The sequence below is a fragment of the Dermochelys coriacea genome, chromosome 6 (assembly GCF_009764565.3).
Source record: "Dermochelys coriacea isolate rDerCor1 chromosome 6, rDerCor1.pri.v4, whole genome shotgun sequence".
Lineage (NCBI taxonomy): Eukaryota > Metazoa > Chordata > Testudines > Dermochelyidae > Dermochelys > Dermochelys coriacea.
In genome coordinates, this window is record NC_050073.1 from 113,567,449 (window position 1) to 113,586,939 (window position 19,491).

Below are 19,491 nucleotides of genomic sequence, written 5' to 3' on the forward strand. Positions count from 1 at the left end.
CACATTACAGTTATACTGAACAAGTGCTTCTTCACGAGCTATGTTTGCTCACAAGCCATTAGGATGTGTTAGAGGATCTCTTATAATATGGCCACCCTGAATAATAGTTCACTGCATAAAACAAGTGGATATTTTAAGCACTCTGTATGCAGTACATAACTTAACATTAAACTACTCAGACTGTAAATGTGAATTGTTCTTTTAAGCACAGTTTCATCCAAGTTCATTTGCTATTAGTAATTTGCCAACACACATGGTGCACATCTAATAATCTAAAAGGAAAATGCTATCAATTTAATGGGAGTTTGGCTAGAATTAAAAACTGCTTTATGGTTTAAAGTAGTAATGGATTTTATCATTATACAAGAAAGTATCATTGCATTCAGCTTGGATATAAAACCTATGATAGAGCTGAAACATTTGATTGACTAGAAACAATTTACTACCCACAGTACATTAGAGTGAATTACATGAATAGTGTTAAAATGTATTTTTATTTGCATAACAAAAATCAAGCTGGGGACACAGAGAATTTAAGATGATATAGCAATGCAAGTTAAAGTTATTTTTTTAACGCACTCAACAAATATTTCCCTTCAAAGCTAAAATTATTTTATTTCAGGAGCTTGTTACAAAATACAGATTACAAACACAAGAGATTATTTTTGTGGGGGGAGAGAGGGAAGAGGGATTATGTGCAGTTACCTACTTTCTGGCAGGATATAAACTACGAAGAGAATCAGGCTTATGGATAATCAAGTCTAAATTCATCTGATTTTAATGGTACTGTATAAAATGGCTGTTTGGTTTTTTTTTTGTTTTGTTTTGTTTTTTGCTTTGGTTTTTTTAAGTGTTAGTCCACCAGGTATACTATTTTGATATAAAGGATCTTCTTGAGACACAAGTTCCATTTACCTACAAGCCATTTTTTGAAAGAGATTCACTGTCAATGAATTCCTCAAAATGTATTGTTCTAGTCTAAGTTTTGCATCATATGGAGACATCTTTTAAGTTAAAAGAGAAGATTTTGTAAAGGAACCTAAACTTTGGTGTTTGTAAGTAAGAACGTTCACAAGCAAGTACTTTAGAATCAGCTCACCCTTTATTTGCCTTCCAAGAAAGAAGCTAAAATTGGTGTTTCCCTGAGGCAATTGTTATCTTACTCTAGTCAAATAACAAGCTAAGAGAGAGTAAAGAGGTAGTAGGAGAGAATAAAGAGTAAAAGGAAAGAATTGTCAATGGTTCCTTCAATTCAGGGGTCAAATGCAAAGGTCAATTCCTTCAATTCAGGGGTCAAAACTGGGCCAGCTCACACTGGCTCAGCAAACCAGTATTTTTTTTTTTAGACTGCATCACAGTCTTCAGATTTTATTTTCTTTAAGTATAAACCTTACAGCAGCAAAGATTCTTCAAAATATGAACTAAGTGTAAACCAACAGAGATGTCTGCTTGAGCCTATATGGAGCCTAAAACAATAGCTCGGACAGATGTGAACAGCCCCATTTTAATTAACTATTTCCCTGCTGAGCAAACAAAAACAAAACAAAAAAGAAAGGAGAAATTATGTCAGAATTTAAGGACAGAAGGAAGCACCAGATCATCTAGTCTGACCTCCTGTATATCACAAGACACCAGATGTATTATGAAGCAAATCTTATTTTGGGATCTCAAGAGAGTAGGTGGGTGACACTGTGTGCAGAGTTTAGGGAAATACTAGTGAGAGAGTCATCCCTCTCCCTTGCACAACATAGCGGTCAAATTATCTCCAGCAGACGTAAATCTTTTTGGCTTGACATATCAAGATATCCTAGTTCTCCTTGTTAAAAAGTTATGGGACCAATCAGCGTGCAGAATGATCTGAAAGTATGTCTGAGTCAAGTATCACTGCAGAAATCCCATACAAATTAGAGCAGTTGTGCCAATTGAGCATCCTTTTGATTCTTAGAATATTCAAACCAACCAACGTTTAATCTCGCAAAAAAAGTTTTAAAATAAGTTTGACAATGATAAAAGCAGGGGGAAAAATTAGGCGGGAAAATATTTCTAAGATTATCCAGAGAAGATGCTGGTTTATCAAATGGGTACTTTTTTAATTCACTACTCCTTTACTCTATGCCATTCCGTTTACTCCTCTGATCCTTTTTACCTTAGTGTGTTCCTCCATCTGTTCCAGTGACAGTTTCTTCAATGTTCATGGTTATTGTGCATCCCCCATTAACTGGCTCTCCTACCAGATTGGGAGCTCCATTCTACAGAGCTACAGTTTGGAATAATGTATTTAGATTGTGTTCTTCAAAGTCTTAAAAAAAAAAAAGACAAGTGATTCTTCAAGAAGGTTCTTAAAGAAAGGGCAGTGACCCTTCCGATCAGTTCACCCGGGTGAGTTCCATACACAAGGGGTAGCATACAAGAAGATGTAGCCACGCTTGTGCAAGAAACTGGTTAAGGCTGGTGTCATTGGTTTAGCAGGGACAGTAGGACAACAACAAGCAACAGATGGGCCTTGAAGAGTTGTGATGGGCCTTGAAGGAGAGGAAAGGGAGCCTAAACTTGCTAGAGTAAACAGGGTGAGCCAGCAGAGCTATTAAGCAGTTCTGTTTTGGCCATGAAATGATGAGATATCCAGACAGAGAGGTCAAAAGATAGTGACACTGATGCAGGACTGGAGTGGAGCAGTAACTCACTGGAGAAAAGCAGATTGGGGAAACAATAAAAAGATAAGATCACCCCAAGAGAGAGAACAGGCCAACCCATCAAATGAGAGGCTAAAAGACTGATCATAGAGACAGGAGGAGTTCACATGAGAAAGCTCTAAGTCAATGACAGGAGGAGAAAAATGGCGGGAGATGGCATATCTTCTGCTATCATTGCTTGTTTTTTTGTTAAATAAAGTAAGTGTCCTTTATTTCTATTCCTTTTAACCCATTTCTTCATCCACAGCAGTCTATCAGTGATATTGGTAAAGGGAAAAGCTCTCTATAAATGCTTAAGATAAACAAGGTGTACCAAGACACCAGTGATGGCAAAATAGTAAGTTTCCAAGTACAAAAGAAGAGAGACAAATATGCATTCAGAGAACTTCTTCAAAAGTTCCTTATTGTTTAGCCATGAATATAAAAAAAAAATCTATTACCTACGTTAATATTCATAACAGGAATAAGCAGAACAATTGTCGTCTTAAAGAAAGGAGTAAAAATACATTTCAATAGCCCGGAAGTTACATTAAATATTAAATTGTACATAGCTACAATCCTCAAACTTCAGTTTACCCGAACTCAAGTATCTATGCCTAGATTAAAAGTATCTAAAGACATAATTATGCTATTGACCACCTTTCCCATTTCCCCTCCTTCCCCAGTCCACTGAAGACTGTATGAAAGCATCAGTGCTCACAGACATAATTGGAAGTAATTTCTTCTTGAATCCGATATGGATATAGCAAGAGCAGATTGCCTGCAAGGAAACAAGAATAAACCAGCTATTTAGAGAGATTACATAATCTAGTGTAGTGTTTCAAAATGAAATTTAAAGAGACAACAGTCCTGAATTTCATTATTGTAAATAAGTAAGGTTTCAGAGTAGCAGCCGTGTTAGTCTGTATTCGCAAAAAGAAAAGGAGTACTTGTGGCACCTTAGAGACTAACAAATTTATTAGAGCATAAGCTTTCGTGAGCTACAGCTCACTGTAAGTACCTATAAAACCCATCCAACACAAAATGGATTTAAAGAAGTTCAGCAGACGAAGACGTCACTGTCTTTTTATAAAAAGAAAATCTTATTGATGGGTCCGCCCCCAACGTAGAATACATTTGATCCAGTTTAATTAAGTGGAATGCAATTATATTAATACTTTATTTCTAGCTCTTATTCCTGTTTGGCAGGTAATGGCACCATTTAAGTGGCTTCATTTTTTCGAATGTAAAATGCATTAATCGAAATTCGCCTCACAGATGTGCAGATTTGGAAAATAAATCTCAGATTTGAACAAAACAGACTTTTGAGGTCCCAAGTACCAATAAGAAAGGATATACATCTTATTTGTTGATCTTCTGTAACTGAGTATTAAGTTCATTAGCAAAGTACAGTATATTATAAATGAAGCTCTGGTATGCAGATATGGACAAAGGCAATGAATATCATATCTATCATAATATTTTAGCAAATTTAAATAAGTCTCAAGTTTTATAACTAAAGCTACTTCCTGGGTAAATAAACACAGGTTCATCAAAAACAGCCAGAAGATATGAACCACCATGAACTTCTGTTAAAAATAGCAAGAAAACAAACAGTTAAGGCACAAATGATGTGGGACATTAACTCTGCCTACTGTACATACAACTGAGCAGGGTGGATAAAAATCAATGATGTTTTTAAAAAATAAATAAATAAAATCAGATTTATTTTTTTTTATTTAAATAGGATTATTTTGATAAAATGCTTTTTGAGGAAAAAACTATCTGAAGATATATTTGAGCTATAATGTATCAATTAAAACTATCATCATGGAATAGGGATTATAAATTTTATAGTATGAGACAATATATTCATTTAATGTTTAAGAAAAGTTTTGTACACAAGTTCCAACTGTTCATGGATTAGGAACCCAATCTTATGGGGTTCCACAGGCTTCTGGAAAGATTATTTAGGTTAATCTTTCTATCTACCCAATGGAACTCAGTGCTCAGTCTAGAAGATACCATCAGAGATGCTTAGTTTTCCAGTTCTCAAACTGTGGATTTGTCTCCAGAGGTAACATGCTTGTTAACAGGAAAATAAATAAATAAATGCATAAATAAATAAATCTAGAGAAATGACAGACCTCTCAACTCTACTGTCCCTCTAAAAATTTGTACACAATCAATCCCTCACCTCTCTCTAAAAGTGCAAAGTTTCAAAAAGTTCAATGAATAGAAGATTGTTGGGGGCGGAATAGATCTGGACAAGGAGAAGAAGTCTGGAGATAAATGTGAAAAGCAAGGAACATATGCTTGTTTTGTTAAAATATGATGTTTGCTGTTGCAGAGAAAAATCCAGAATACATAACTTTGTTTTAGTTAAATAAAACAATTTAAATGTCTGTCTGGTGATGTTCTCCTCTTAATACAGCCTGGCAAGAAAATCCTCCAAATATTAATGATTAACCTGTTGAATTGGAGATAGTTCACCTCCCAATGACTTCATAAATATCTGCTTCAATTACCTTTGGTAAATGAAATAACCAATCATTCATTTTCTGATACAGCTGTAAAACTAATCTGAAAAGTTTTCAAAATAAATCACTGTTTAAAAATGTATAGTGTGTACCTTCTAAAAATGAACTCTACATCTATCTCTGAGTTGTGAAGAATATGTATTAAGGTTATAACAACCAAGAAGAATGCACTTTTATGTAGAAAACCATGATTAAATCGAGCCTTCCCGACTAGTGATTTAAATCAAATCCACCCCGCAACTGAGTCTAAACTTTTCAGGCCTGAGACCTTTATTTGGAAGCTATATAAAACAAACAAACCGAAAAACATTGCATGAAAAGCCCAGAACTGCTAACTAGCAGGTGTTTGATATTTCACTTCTTTGTTCTTCCATTTGGGGGCTGTGAAGAGCCATCAGCTGCTACATGCAGGTATTTAAATGAAAAACTACTTTTTACCAAGTTCAGAAGTCTATAATCACAACACTTACACAAATGATAGCCAGAGTGCATAGCAATTTATATTTTGCTACTAGTTTGATCCATTCTGACCACTATACGAAGTGATTAAATTAGATACAGTGGGCCAAAGTCTACCCTTTTCAAAACAGCGAAAGCAGTGAAATTACCGCAAAGATGAATTTGGCCCAGCATCAGTTTCTATTTTTAGCAGGCTGTTGTCCTATTGCTGGATCTTCCCCTACATTATGTAAAAAGAAAAGGAGTACTTGTGGCACCTTAGAGACTAACCAATTTATTTGAGCATAAGCTTTTGTGAGCTACAGCTCACTTCATCAGAGCTGTAGCTCACGAAAGCTTATGCTCAAATAAATTGGTTAGTCTCTAAGGTGCCACAAGTACTTCTTTTCTTTTTGCGAATACAGACTAACACAGCTGCTACTCTGAAACCTACATTATGTAAAATATACAGTATTTCTGCAAGAGTAGGCTTATTGACAGCTATGCCAGAATTCTCAGACTACACACAGCCTCAGTCATATTCTTCCTAGCTGCTCTAGAATACATTAGGTGACAACCTTCAGGATTCCTTGAGTTCCACAACCTGCCTCTGCTTCCCATGGACTCATCTTTTCTCTGGCAGCACTCTTACAGGCACAACCGGAAAGAAAAAATTGAGTATTTATACTATTAAAAACAGCAGTACACATCCATGAATGGAGAAACACCAGTGTAAAAACAAATCCATCTCCTAGGAGGTATTTCAAATAATTAAAGAAAAAAATTCATGTAGCAATCTCAGCTTATTTCACCAGTCCATTTGCAACTAGATAAACTTCAAAAATGCAAATTTTATGGGATGAGTGCACAACTCAATTACTACATATCTATTTAATATTTCTTTTTCAAATTAAACTACAGCACCCCAGGACAAGAACACTGGTTTTAAAAAAAAAAGGTCATGTACCAATGACTTCATATTTTCTAAGCAATGAACATTCACCACACTTTTCTTTAAAAAAAAGAATGCAAGGTAATATAAATAATTAGGCCACTATACTATAACTGTAGATGCAATGATAAAGTCATGACGAAGGGCACATGCTGACAGAGAGAGACTTATAACTTTGCTCCCATAGCTCAGTTTGTCATTATGGACCCTGTAAAACTCAAAATATACCAGCCAACCTCCTCCTTATGCAGAAGCAAAAAGGAGGGCCTTACCAAGCTGTATGTGGACTACAGACTGTTCTTGCAGTTTCTTAGCAAGCACACTGCTGTGTACACTGAGAAGGAGTTTCTCACAGTCAGATTGGCAGCTAGCAAAATGCAAACTTGCTACAGAGATTTGAGTCCAAATTCCTTTTTCTTGAATAAAGGAGGATACATGTGATGGAGTGGAGGTAAGGAGACCATGGATAACCTCAGATGAATGCAGTCTCCAAAGCAAAATACTGACTGTTGTAAAACTATCTGAAAGAAAGTTTCAGTTTAGATAACTATAAATTACTTGGTGCAAGACTGGAACTCTGAAGTAGCACAAAACAGGGAGGATCATAGTTGGGGCCCTACCAAATACACGGCGATGAACAACATGTCACAGACCATGAAATCTGGTCTCTCCATGAAATCCAGTCTTTTGTGTGCTTTTACCCTATACTATACAGATTTCACAGGGGAGACCAGCGTTTCTCAAATTGGGGGTCCTGACCCAAAGGGGGGTGTCACAAGGTTATTTTATGGAGGTCACAGTATTGCCACCCTTACTTCTGCGCTGCCTTCAGAGCTGGGCGGCAGGGAAAAGGTAGCTGTTGGCCAGGCACCCAGCTCTTAAGGCTGTGCCCTGCCAGCAGCAGCGCAGAAGTAAGGGTGGCAAAATACCATACCATGCCACCCTTATTTCTGTGCTGCTGCCTTCAGAGCTGGGCAGGTGGAGAGCGGCGGCTGCTGACTGAAGGCCCCGCTCTACAGGCAGCAGCACAGAAGTAAGGGTGACAATACCATACCGTTCGATCCTCACTTCTGTGGTGCTGCTGGCGGCAGCTCTGCCTTGAGAGTTGGGCTCCTGGCCAGGAGCCACTGCTCTCAAACTGCCCAACTGTCAGCAGCCACGCAGAAATAAGAGTAACAGTACTGCAATCCCTCCACCACAATAACCTTGTGACACCCCCCCCACACACTCCTTTTTGGATCAAGACCCCTACAATTACAACATCACAATATGACATTTCAGATTTAAATAGCTGACATAATTAAATTTACTACTTTTAAAATCCTATGACCATGAAATTGACCAAAATGGACCATGAATTTGGTAAGACCCTACTCATAGTAAAGAGGTTCGTCACACAAGTGGCCAATACATACACAGCTCCTAGGGTGGAGGATGCTTAGCATTATTCTCAAGCAAACCCTTCATCCAATTAGGAGCTACACTGTCAAATTTCAGGGAGGAACATCCAGTTCTGCTCAGCACAACACACAGCCTCAGAGAGTAACTGAAAAATAGAAAGTACTTCCTAGGTTCTAAGGACTCTCGAAAAAGAGGAGGCTAGTAGATTCAAAGAGTAATATTTTTTTCAGTATTTTACTTTTTTGAAGTTAACGTTACAAATATTGTGAAGTAGATAGTCGTTGTACATAACAGCCACTTTGTTTAAAACTTAAATATCTGTCCAAAATTAATTTTTAGATAAGGTTTATTCCTTCACGTAATTAAACTTCACTGACAAAAATTCTTATTGATAGAATTTTCAGTCTCATGAGGTGACCATGTAACTTTGGGCCAGATTCTGATATTGTTGCTCATACTGAGTAGCACTTTACTCCACTGGTAGCCCCACAACACGGTGTATGGAACCATTCAGCATGAATAAGGGTAACGTAATCTAGCCCTATGTCGATTACTCTAAAATTATGTATTTGTGCAGATCAGTGTTATCCTTCCTGTTTGTATGCAGGCACAATTTTGGAAACCAAGATTTCCTTTTCTAGAGTTGTGTGTAAAAGCCTCTACTGAGGAAAATCATTTATTTTAAAATACTCTAAGAAATTAGGATAATTGGTAAGATATTGATGGAAGCCCACCTTCATCTCCCAGTTAATCACATCACCTTTTGAGAGTCTTTAATGTGACAAAAAAATTAATCAGCTGTCACCTCAAGAACATAAGGCAACACTGTTGATTGGCCAACAAATGGCAACATATATCTGCAGATAAAAAGTAACAACTGGAAGATTATTCCATTTCTAAATAAAAACCTCTTTCACTGATTAAAAAATTCAAAGGGTAATTTTCAATTATACAAATGACATTAAAATGTATACCATGCAAACACTGTTTGTAGGCTTCTATAGACCTTTTCCCTTATATCTTATTAATACCCTCTTTGGAAGCTTGAAATTAATTTTTTCTTCCTCTCTCTTACCTCCCCAATTAGTTTTTTATTGTAGGTATATTTGAATAGTGTTATTTTAAAACTGTATGTAAATAAAAGCAGAGGAACACTTATGCTTGGAAATAAATGTGCATAAAGCACTTCAAGAACTTTGCAAATTGATAAGATAAAAAGGTACAGTAAGCTATCTGCTAATAAAAAGTACCGTGGACCTTCTAACCTTGAAAAAGCCCTTTTAAAATACTGTCAAGTGCCATTGTCATTTGTCCAAGTATATGATCTCAGAAGGCAGATTTATAATAATCCAACAAGAGAACAATGTAAAATCAGCAGGAGGGAGAATTACAGACTTGTCTACTCTACAGAAAATAGTTACGCTAGGATTTGAGGTCACATTCAAAACTAAAAATTAAACATCAATCGCATTTATGTTGAGCTAAAAATCATACAATAACAAGACTAAAGTTTGCAAGTACCATTCTGGAGAGTCTGTGCTCGTGATTCCTTTCCCAAATTGACATGGAATCCTCCTCCTAATGATGGTGTTTTACCAGCACCTGTGGGGGGGGGGGGGGAAGAGGGGAGGAAACAAAAACTAAATCATCAGATACAACTAAAGCATTAAAATAGATCTTACAATGCATCCCCTTCATTCCATACTTTTACAATGTATGATCGGCCAAAATTATGGTATGGTAAGGGTGGTGACTTAGGGATTTGAAGGGTGAAAGGCATAGCATATAAACTCAGTAGAGTACTACCAAACTCAGTGCTTTCCCCACAATCTCTCACCTGGGCTGCTCCAAGGTTAGCTAGTGTAACAATGTGCCACCCCTTACTCCAGAAAGAACATTAAGTCATAATCTAGCCCTCAATTGTAAAATCTTTCTCGCAGTAAACCGCAGAACAATTGCTCATTTATATTTTGTTTGAGAAAGGTTAAATACTGAATTTTAATAGCTAAACATCTACATTACAGAACAGAAAATGTGGTCAGTGTGCAAAAGGTTCTGTGTTAAGACTAGTATATACACACCTTGTACATTGAAACAGCTGCAATACAAATCAAGCACCCATACTGTAGTTTGGGTTATAGAATTGTGTGTCTGAAATGTAGAGTCGATGAAGCAATTCAGGTATTAAAAAAGGAGATGGAAAGTTAGAAAGTAACAAATCTCACCCTAGTTGGAGGCCTTGTCTACACTACCTGGGTAAGTCAACCCAAGTTATGCAACTCCAGATACGTGAATAACATAGCTGGAGTCAAAGTAGCTTAGGTCAACTTACTGAGGTGTCTACACTGTACTGTGTTGATGGGAGATGTTCTCCCATCAATTTACCTTACTCTTCTCGTTCCGGTAGAGTACCAGGGTCGACAGGAGAGCGATCTGCGGTCGATTTAGCGGGTCTTCACTAGACTTGCTAAATTGCCCCCCAGTGCTGTGATTGCAGCAGCGACAATCCCAGCTAAATGTAGACATGCCCTCAGATTCACTCTTACTTTGCTAAACTAGCATATCCTAAGGGACAGTTGCTGCACTGAGTGGCTTCAGTGTGAACAGGCACTTGAAATCAACAAGAATATTCACAAGTGTAAGGATTGCACAAGTGGCCCCTAAACTATTAGTGATGAACAATCGGATCCTTTCACAAAAAATGATTTTTTTCCAAAAATAACCATGATGTTAATGGTTTCAGAGTGGTTTCATGTTAATCTGTATCAGCAAAAAGAACGAATACTTGTGGCATCTTAGAGACTAACAAATGTATTAGTGTCTAAGGTGCCACAAGTACTCCTCGTTCTTTTTTCATGAGGTTAGTGTGATGAGTTAGACCCCTTGGGAAGCCATCTGATGTGCTTAGATACCATCAAGTCTACCTGTTCTGCCAGCATGGGCCCCCTTTAACCTGTCTTGCTGAGCCACGCTATTAAAGCCTCCTCTAACATGCACACAGGCAAGGTCACACCCAGCTGCAGATCAGCTCTGGGAAGAAAGATTCAGTTTAAGGGACTTGCTCCAGCACTCAGATGTCCACCTCCTTTGGAGTGCAGACCCAAAGATATATTATGAAATTCACACCCTCCCTCAATGTGGAGAGAGGTATGCACACTTCTTGTTCCCCTCGCCCAGTTAGAAATTACAGAAACTGGGTTTAATAATAAACAAAACAAATTTTATGAACTATAAAAGGCAGATTTTAAGTGGTAAAAGGGGTAACAAACAGGACAAAGCAGATTACTAAGCAAATGAAATTTAACATGCAAACCAAGCTAATTTCACTAAAGAAATTGGTTACAAATAGTATTTCTCACCCTAATATTGTTGCAGGCAGTTTGCAAAGTTTCTGTGGTTCAGAGTTCCAGTTATATTCCTTTTCAGACTTGAGCCCTGTCTCAGTCTGGACTCCCCACTTGCCTTCCCCTTTGCAGTCTTTCTTCTTGAGCAGACAGGCCATGGAGAGGAGGAGTCTTTTTTGCCTTCCTCTCCACCCTTAAATAGGATTTACATAAGGCAGCAATCTTGTTTCCTAAACTTGAACCCCCTCCCCCTTCCCTTACAGTGGAAATTTACAAGAATTCACAGGTAATGTTTTAGTATCAGGTGACAAGACCACCTGACTCTGTAGGATCACAGCGTCCATGAATCAGTGGCAGTATGGAGCGTCCACAGGAAGGCCAAACTTTTCACAGTCCACTGTCCTCGCTGATGGGCCATCCACCCTGTTTGGCTTTTCCATTGCCATACCTGAAGTGTTAGCATACAGATATACAGATACATAGACAATATTTCTAACTTCAGATACAAAAATGATACAGGCATACAGATTGGATAATTGCATTTAGTAAATCAAATTCTCTCTCTCATGAGCCATCTTGCATAAAGTATATCTCAGTTATGTCATATTCATATCATAAGCATATTTTCATAAAGATATGGAATGACACATCAGTTACCTCAAGCAAAAAACTTGGAAAATATCAACTTTAACAGCAAATCAGACCAAAATGCTAAAATCCTGTAGTACTGAATATGTATGCTGTTAAGTAGTTAATTATCTGAAGAATATTTTGGACTCCAATAGTCCCCCCTTTAGGGTGAGAAAAGGAGAAGACATGTTCCTATCAACCCGTCCACCCCCCCATCCCTCCAAAGTTAATGAAACTACATACTTCCATCTGAGTACAGCTGTACAAGACTCTCTCTAGAGCCAAACACCTCTCTACACTGAGACTCTAGCTAACGGGATACTTCCCTCCTTTACACATCATTTGGAAGTAATTCAAGGCATTCTCTCCCACACACGGATTGAATATGATGTCTCCACAATAATCTAAATTCAAGAAGTGAAGAACTGAACTTGGATTCCAGATTGTTTCAGCCAAATGGAAATATGCTGCACTGCTACTTACTTGCTGGGATAGTGCCCACTCTTAAATGCTTAAATTAAATTAGTTGGAAAGATGCACAAAAGAGAAGACAAAAAGTTCAAAAACACATTCCTATGAAAGCTTTCTGGACAACACTTTTAAGCTTGATTTTTCATACAAGCGTATATAACCCTTTGAATCTGGTCAGGTTTTCAATACTTTCCACTCACCCTGGTGACAAACCAACTTCAACGGCCCCTTCTTTAAGAAGCTCCTTTCAGTCAAATACTTCAAAGGCTCTAGATGTGGGGGCTCCACTGTTTAATGTTACAGTTCACAACCCTCATTAAGGAACCAAAACTTTCACCATGGCCTCTGACGCCCAGTGTGCGCGTCTTTAACCGAGGGGTCTCAAACGTGTATTTTCTGCGGCCTCCCAGCTTCCCGCAGCACCCCCCAGCGTTTAACTAACGTACTACCTCCCTGCCTGCTTGCCCTGCCCTTCCCCCATGCCGATCCGGGAAGCGGCCGGGACCTGGCGGAGGGGGGGGCACAGGGGTCTGTGTGTTGCCCTGGCCGCTCCTCCGGGTACCTCCCCTGAAGCTCCCATTGGCCACAGTTGCCTGTTCCCAGCCAATGGAAGCTGTGGGGGGCAGAGCCTGGAGGTGCGGCCAGGGCAACACACAGACCCCTGTGCGCACAGTCTCAAAGGTGAGAAAATATTCAGCAATATCACTGGATTCATCAGACTGTGGACATAGTCATTCCCATTTGTGGATTGCTGGGGAAAGATTGTTAGGGTTATCCGGTATATTCTGCTGAGCCTTTGCCTTCTCTATCTCCAGTGCATACTTCCTCTCTTTTTCCCTCTCTTCCATTTCTTTTTCCTTTGGCTCCATAGCTCTCCTGTGGGCAGCCTCCTGGGTTTTCTCTGCCTCCATAGCTCTCTGGTGGGCAGCCTCCTGGGTTTTCTCTGCCTCCATAGCTCTCTGGTGGGCAGCCTCCATTTCTTTTTCTTTGGTTTCCAGTCTGGCTAACTCCAGCCTCTGTTTGATCTTGCTTTCTGTCATCCTAGCCCCTCTGTTTTTAACCTAGCTATTCCCGAGAGTAAGAAAAAAAAAAGCCTGGCTTGTAAAATTTTGCTGTGCTGTAACCTGATACCCTTTTGTCTCCAACACCTGTTCTCAGCTTACAGAAAAATCCTTTTGTTATGGAGATGCTCTGTCCCCAGGCAAACAGACAGAATAAACTCTAACTACTTTCATCTTAAAACCTGCTTCCAAGCAGCCTAAAGGAAAAAAATTGTCCTTTTAAAATCCTGCTGTGCTTCTGGTTCAAAATGATCCCACCGCTCTGCCACCATGTCAAGGTTCCTTCCCCACTCTGAACTCTACGATACAGATGTGGGGACCTGCATGAAAGACCTCCTAAGCTTATTCTTACCAGCTTAGGTTAAAAACTTCCCTAAGGTACAAACTTTGCCTTGTCCTTGAACATTATGCTGTCACCACCAAGCGTTTTAAACAAAGAAGAGGAGATGTCTTCCCTCAAAATATCCCCCCAATCCTTACACCCACTTTCCTGGGGAATGCTGGATAATAATCCTCACCAATTGGTACAGGTGAACACAGACCCAAACCCTTGGATCTTAAGAACAATGAAAAATCAATCAGGTTCTTAAAAAGAATTTTAATGAAAGAAAAGGTAAAGAATCACCTCTGTAAAATCAGGGTGGTAAATACCTTACAGGGTAATCAGATTCAAAACATAGAGAATCCCTCTAGGCAAAACCTTAAGTTACAAAAAGACACAGAGCAATATACATTCCCTACAGCACAGTTTATTTTACAAACCATTAAACAAAAGAAAATCTAATGCATTTTCTAGCTAGATTACTTACTAACTTTACAGGAGTTGTAAGGCTTACACTCCTGATCTGTTCCCAGCAAAAGCATCAGACAGACAGCCCAAAACCTTTGTTCCCCTCCTCCAGATTTGAAAGCATCTTGTCCCCCCTTTGGTCATTTTGGGTCAGGTGCCAGCAAGGTTACCTTAGCTTCTTAACCCTTTACAGATGAAAGGGTTTTGCCTCTGGCCAGGAGGGATTTTATAGCACTGTATACAGAAAGTTGGTTACCCTTCCCTTTATATTTATGACAGGGTAGTATAAACAAGTCATTGTCTGTATGAAATTTTAGTTTGTACTTTGCTAGTGCTTTTTAATATAGCCTGTTGTAAAACAAGGAAAATATCTAGATAAGTTGATGTACCCCGTGGAAGACCTTTGTATACCTCCAGGGGTACACATACCCCTCGTTGAGAACCACTGTTCTAGAGAAGTGCACAAGATTTCATTTAGTATTAAGAGGTCTAACTACCAACATGTATTTCAAGATTGGCTCCTGCTGATCAGTATATATTGCTATCGTTTCTCTCTTTTAAAGTACAGCAAAAAACTAAGGCCCTGATCCTGCAAACACTTACACTAATGCTTAAATTAAGTAGGTGAGTAGTCCCGTTGAATTCAACTGAACAATTCGAGTAATGTTAAGAATATACATAAGTATATTATGCTTTTATATATATATATATATATATATATATATATATATATATATATATATATACACACAGCTAAAGCTAAGGAGAGTTGAAAATAAAATAAGTTATTCTTAGACCAATTAATGTGTAATGGAAAATATTCTAATATTAATTATTTGTAATCATAATACTTAGAGGCCCTAGTCAAGATGTGCTAGGATCTGTACACACACACATGCACTCTAAGAGACAGTCCCTCCCCCAAAAGCTTACAGTCTAAATATACCAGACAAAAGATCAGAAAAAAAGGTGTATTGTAATCCCCTGGACATTGAAACCCATCTACTAGGAAATGGTCCAGCTTTGCATAAGCCAAACAGGCACAGCAGGTAGATAAAGACTTTCAGTTACTACCAAAATCAATTGGATTCAAACTTGTAATTTAGACGTAAAAGATTATCTCCCTATCCACCAACATCTGTGCAAGACCACCTATTAGGACTAACAGCATAGAAACAATTATGTTTCTCACGTTTTATGCTTTTTCTACCTTCTCATTCCTTGTTGCTAAGCAAGTTTTCATGAAAATAAAGTTAGAGTGGTGCTAAAAAATATGCACCATTGGCAAAAAAAAAAGTGAAACCAATTAAAACAACTCTACAGCTAACAGAACACCACCTCCAGGAGAAACCACTATACCATGACCTTCCACATGGCTGTTACATGACACCACATCATCATCAACCCATCAAGACTACTGAAGGATCTGTACTCTCCAAGAGACTCAACTTCTGTCCCATCATAGAACCGGGTATCATACGAACATGTGGAAACCTAGGAAAATTCTTCCACTGACTCCACCTCAAAGAATTTTTCACAACAAAGATGATACCACCCACAACTACCACATTCCACTGACAGACATAAGAAAAAAGAATGTCTAATGGGACATGCCTCAGTGGATGAAACCACACATTGGATGATTACACTGATTGTTTCAGGAGGTAAAAAATGGACACTGAAATCCTCAATAAAGAATACTTCCACCACAGTCTCTCTACGACTGAGAGGACAGCTATACAGTCCCTGAAATCCAAACCCCGATAGTGATCAAACCAGTTGACAAAGGGGGCGCTATTGTAGTCCTTAATTATGATGACTGTCAATTAGGCTGACAGACAAGTCTCTGGACACCACCTAGTACAAAGAACTCAAAAAGGACCCCAAAGGACCTTCTTGATGCCATCAGTTATTAGCTCTCCTTCCCCACTAAGTAGAAGACCTTCATTTCCTCCTTGCTCCTAATGTATTTAAAAGACTATTTTAAAAAGGTTCTTTATGTCCCTTGCTAGGACTAACTCATTTTGTCTCTTAGCCTTTCTGATTTTGTCCCTGCATGCTTGTGCTATTCTTCTGTACTCCTCCTTAGCAATTTGTCAATGTTTCCATTTTTTGTAGGATTCCTTTTTGATTTTCAGGTCCTTAAAAAGCTCTTCATGGAGCACAGCCGCCAACTTCCCCTCTTTCCCCGGATGCTCATTCTCCTCTCTTGCCCCAGCCCAACCCCCACTCCACCCCTTTCATGATCCCCACCCCCATTCCAATCCCTTCCCCAAAGTCCTCACCCCAACTCTGCCCCCTCCCTGCCCCCATTCCAACTCCTTTCCCAAATCCCTGCCCCAGCCCCGCCTCCTCCCCTGAGAGCGCGATGTTCCCACTTCTTTCTTCTTCCCATGAGACTTTATCTGTCAGTTCTCTGAATTTGTTAAACTCTGATTTTTTGAAGTCCATTTTCCTTATTCTGTTGCTCTCACGCTTTCCTTTGGATCATGAAATCTATGAATCCATGGTCACTTTCACCTCAACTGCCTTCCCACTTTCAGCTTCACAACCAATTCCTCCCTGCTGGTCAGAATCAAGTCTAAAAATGACAGTTCCCCATGGTTCTTCCACTTTCTGAAACAAAAAGCTGTCGTAAGAACTTACTGGAAGTTGTGTGTTTTGCCAAATTACTTTTCCAATTGATGTCTGAGTAATTAAATTTTCCCAGTTACTACCACTTATGCAGAAATTTCACCTCTTTCTCTTCCTTTAAAGCTTCCCCATCTTGTGTTATACATCAAGATATACAAATTGTACATAAAGGTCACTTCTTACATGTGATGATATGCCCAGCTCCTGCTGAGCTGAAATGGGAACAATACACGTATCTAAATGAAGAATTTGGCTCTGAACACAGGTAGGATAGTTATGTGCTCATTCGGTTTAAATATAAAGTCTAATTTTACAATCAGCTAAGCTGCATAAAGTTTCACTAATCATCTTCATAGACTGAGTAACAAAAATAATGCAATGTTACAGCTGGATAGTTAAAAACTCCACAAAAAGTCAGTAAATTCAGCCATACTACAAATGCTGTTTATGGTATACACTGACACAAACAACAACATTAAGCTCTTTGTTTAAGAAAAACAGAACTAGCAACCACTACAAGGCCAAATTAACATTCTATTTTAATTCAAATTTTTACATTTCTTGACTCTTCAATTTTTAACTATGCAGCTTTAACAATGAACTAACAAACTCTTTTCTTTGTTTTAAAGATTTAATTTCCAAGATTTACCAGAAATATAACCCAGAGCTATTTCGGGGCACACAAGCAGAGCCTGTTATGTTCCTTGATCCATGAAGTGCAGCTGCAGCCCTGCAGAACTTAGGAACTCCACAAGAAAGGGCTGCAGCCTTGGCAAGTCCCCTGTGAGTACTTCCATAACTCTATGCAACACATCTCTTCTGAAATGAGCACTTCACAACTCTACAAAGTCATCTACTAAATATTCCCCATACCACTCAAACTCTCCGCTTTATTAAATCAAAACTTTCCCCTCTTCCCAGGTTTAGGTTTAGTCTGTGACGGTTAGCTACAAATGCTAGGTAAAGGGAGGTATTTGGAGATGCACCACCCTAGAAACAATTAGGAACTGTACTGCAGGCCACTCCCTGCAGGCAGTCAGATCCACATTTTGCACATGCTGTTGGGATGGCCCAGAATACCCCAAGGCACCTGCCCCCACTCCACAGACAGCCATGCCTCTACTTCTCCCCTCCCACCTTTTCAGCATCATGCTTCCCAAGGAGCAACAGGAGCAAGCAGTCCATGCATTCTGGGGCTATTGAGAGTGGCCCAACATGGCAACCTGAGCAGGACAAAACTGAGGGTGGGAGAAAAATGTTTCTTGCCTATCTCTCCACCCACATATGGGCAAAGAAGGATCACGCACAGTCTACACAGTTTCTGCCGAAACATTAATTTTTCAAAATTAATGGGTTAGGGAAAAGAGGGGGTTATAATGGAGGCTTTCTTGCAGCTTTAACTAAGAGTAGCTGTTGCTTGATGGGACCACTATAGTTAACACATGGCCAGCACTGTATGTTTATGAAAAAAAACACCACTAAAAATTAGAAAAAAAAGCTGTATTTTAATATCCTTTTCTCAGCAGATGCAGAATAAAACTTGTAAAGAATACAGAATGTACCAAATCAACTGTGTCATAATCCAGGGTTTTTAACTAATTAAACTGGGAGATTTAATATAAAAAAATTAATGAGCTTTCCATTTAAGTTAGACCATGAAACCCAAAAGCAGTGTAGGTCAATGTTCCATTGCAATTCATATGTGTGCAACAGCAGAGGATTTAATAGTTTTGACTGCACAGAAATCTTTGTCTACAAATCAAAGTCTACAAAGTCTATAAATGAAAGACTTCTGTTATATTCTCCCATCAGCCGATTTTAACAGACAAGTGAACAGATCTTCTTCGTAAGCATTTTAGTAGACTACGGTGTGTGAATAAACTCAGCCTAGACACGTTTTCCAGTCTAGAGCCTTCTAGCTGCACCCCACCCCTCGAAAAAAATCAGCTCACTTCAAAACCACCCCACCACAGGAACATACCCTCTTTCCACAATGTTCCAGTCTGAATATCATACAAAAATCAACGTGGACCTAACACAATGTAAAGGTTTCAATATTTTCATAGCTGCCAACAATATAGTCTGCAGTCTTTCAAGCAAGCATTTGTTGCTATCATAAAGATAGCACATACAGGAAGACGCGCTGCCAGGAAAAATCATCCACTAAATCTGATGCAAGATTGCCACCTTGAGGAATCCAAGAGATAAGCATAAGGGGAAAGTTATTATTCATAAATTTCTAAAACTTGAATTTTTTACTTATGTCCCAGACAGATACCTCGATACCATAAGAATAAATAGAGTCTTCACTCTCTCCTATTATCACCACCATTATATTTATGGATGAATTTGGTACTTGGGAAAGTGAAAAACTAAAGCCAGGCAAAATATGGGCATGTGTTGTTCAAGCTGCCCAATAAGGGTCTGCCAATCCAGTAGGGTTGCCAACTTTCTAATGGCACAAAACCAAAAACCCCTTCCCCGGGGCCTTGCCCCCGCTCACTCTATCCTCCCTCCCTCCATCGCTTGCTCTCCCCCATCCTCACTCACTTTCACCG

At 38.9% G+C, this 19,491-nt stretch overlaps 1 protein-coding gene across 4 annotated transcripts in view; it reads right to left on the reverse strand.

The window, feature by feature from the left end:
• The window catches only part of BRF1 (BRF1 RNA polymerase III transcription initiation factor subunit), a 225,665-nt gene that overhangs the window by 189,528 nt on the left and 16,646 nt on the right, over positions 1-19,491 (reverse strand). For all 4 annotated transcript variants that reach the window (XM_038404984.2, XM_038404982.2, XM_043517889.1 and 1 more), the window contains exon 2: positions 9,525-9,605. In XM_038404984.2, coding sequence (XP_038260912.1) covers positions 9,525-9,605 — 81 coding nt within the window. The remainder of the gene's footprint in view (positions 1-9,524; positions 9,606-19,491) is intronic.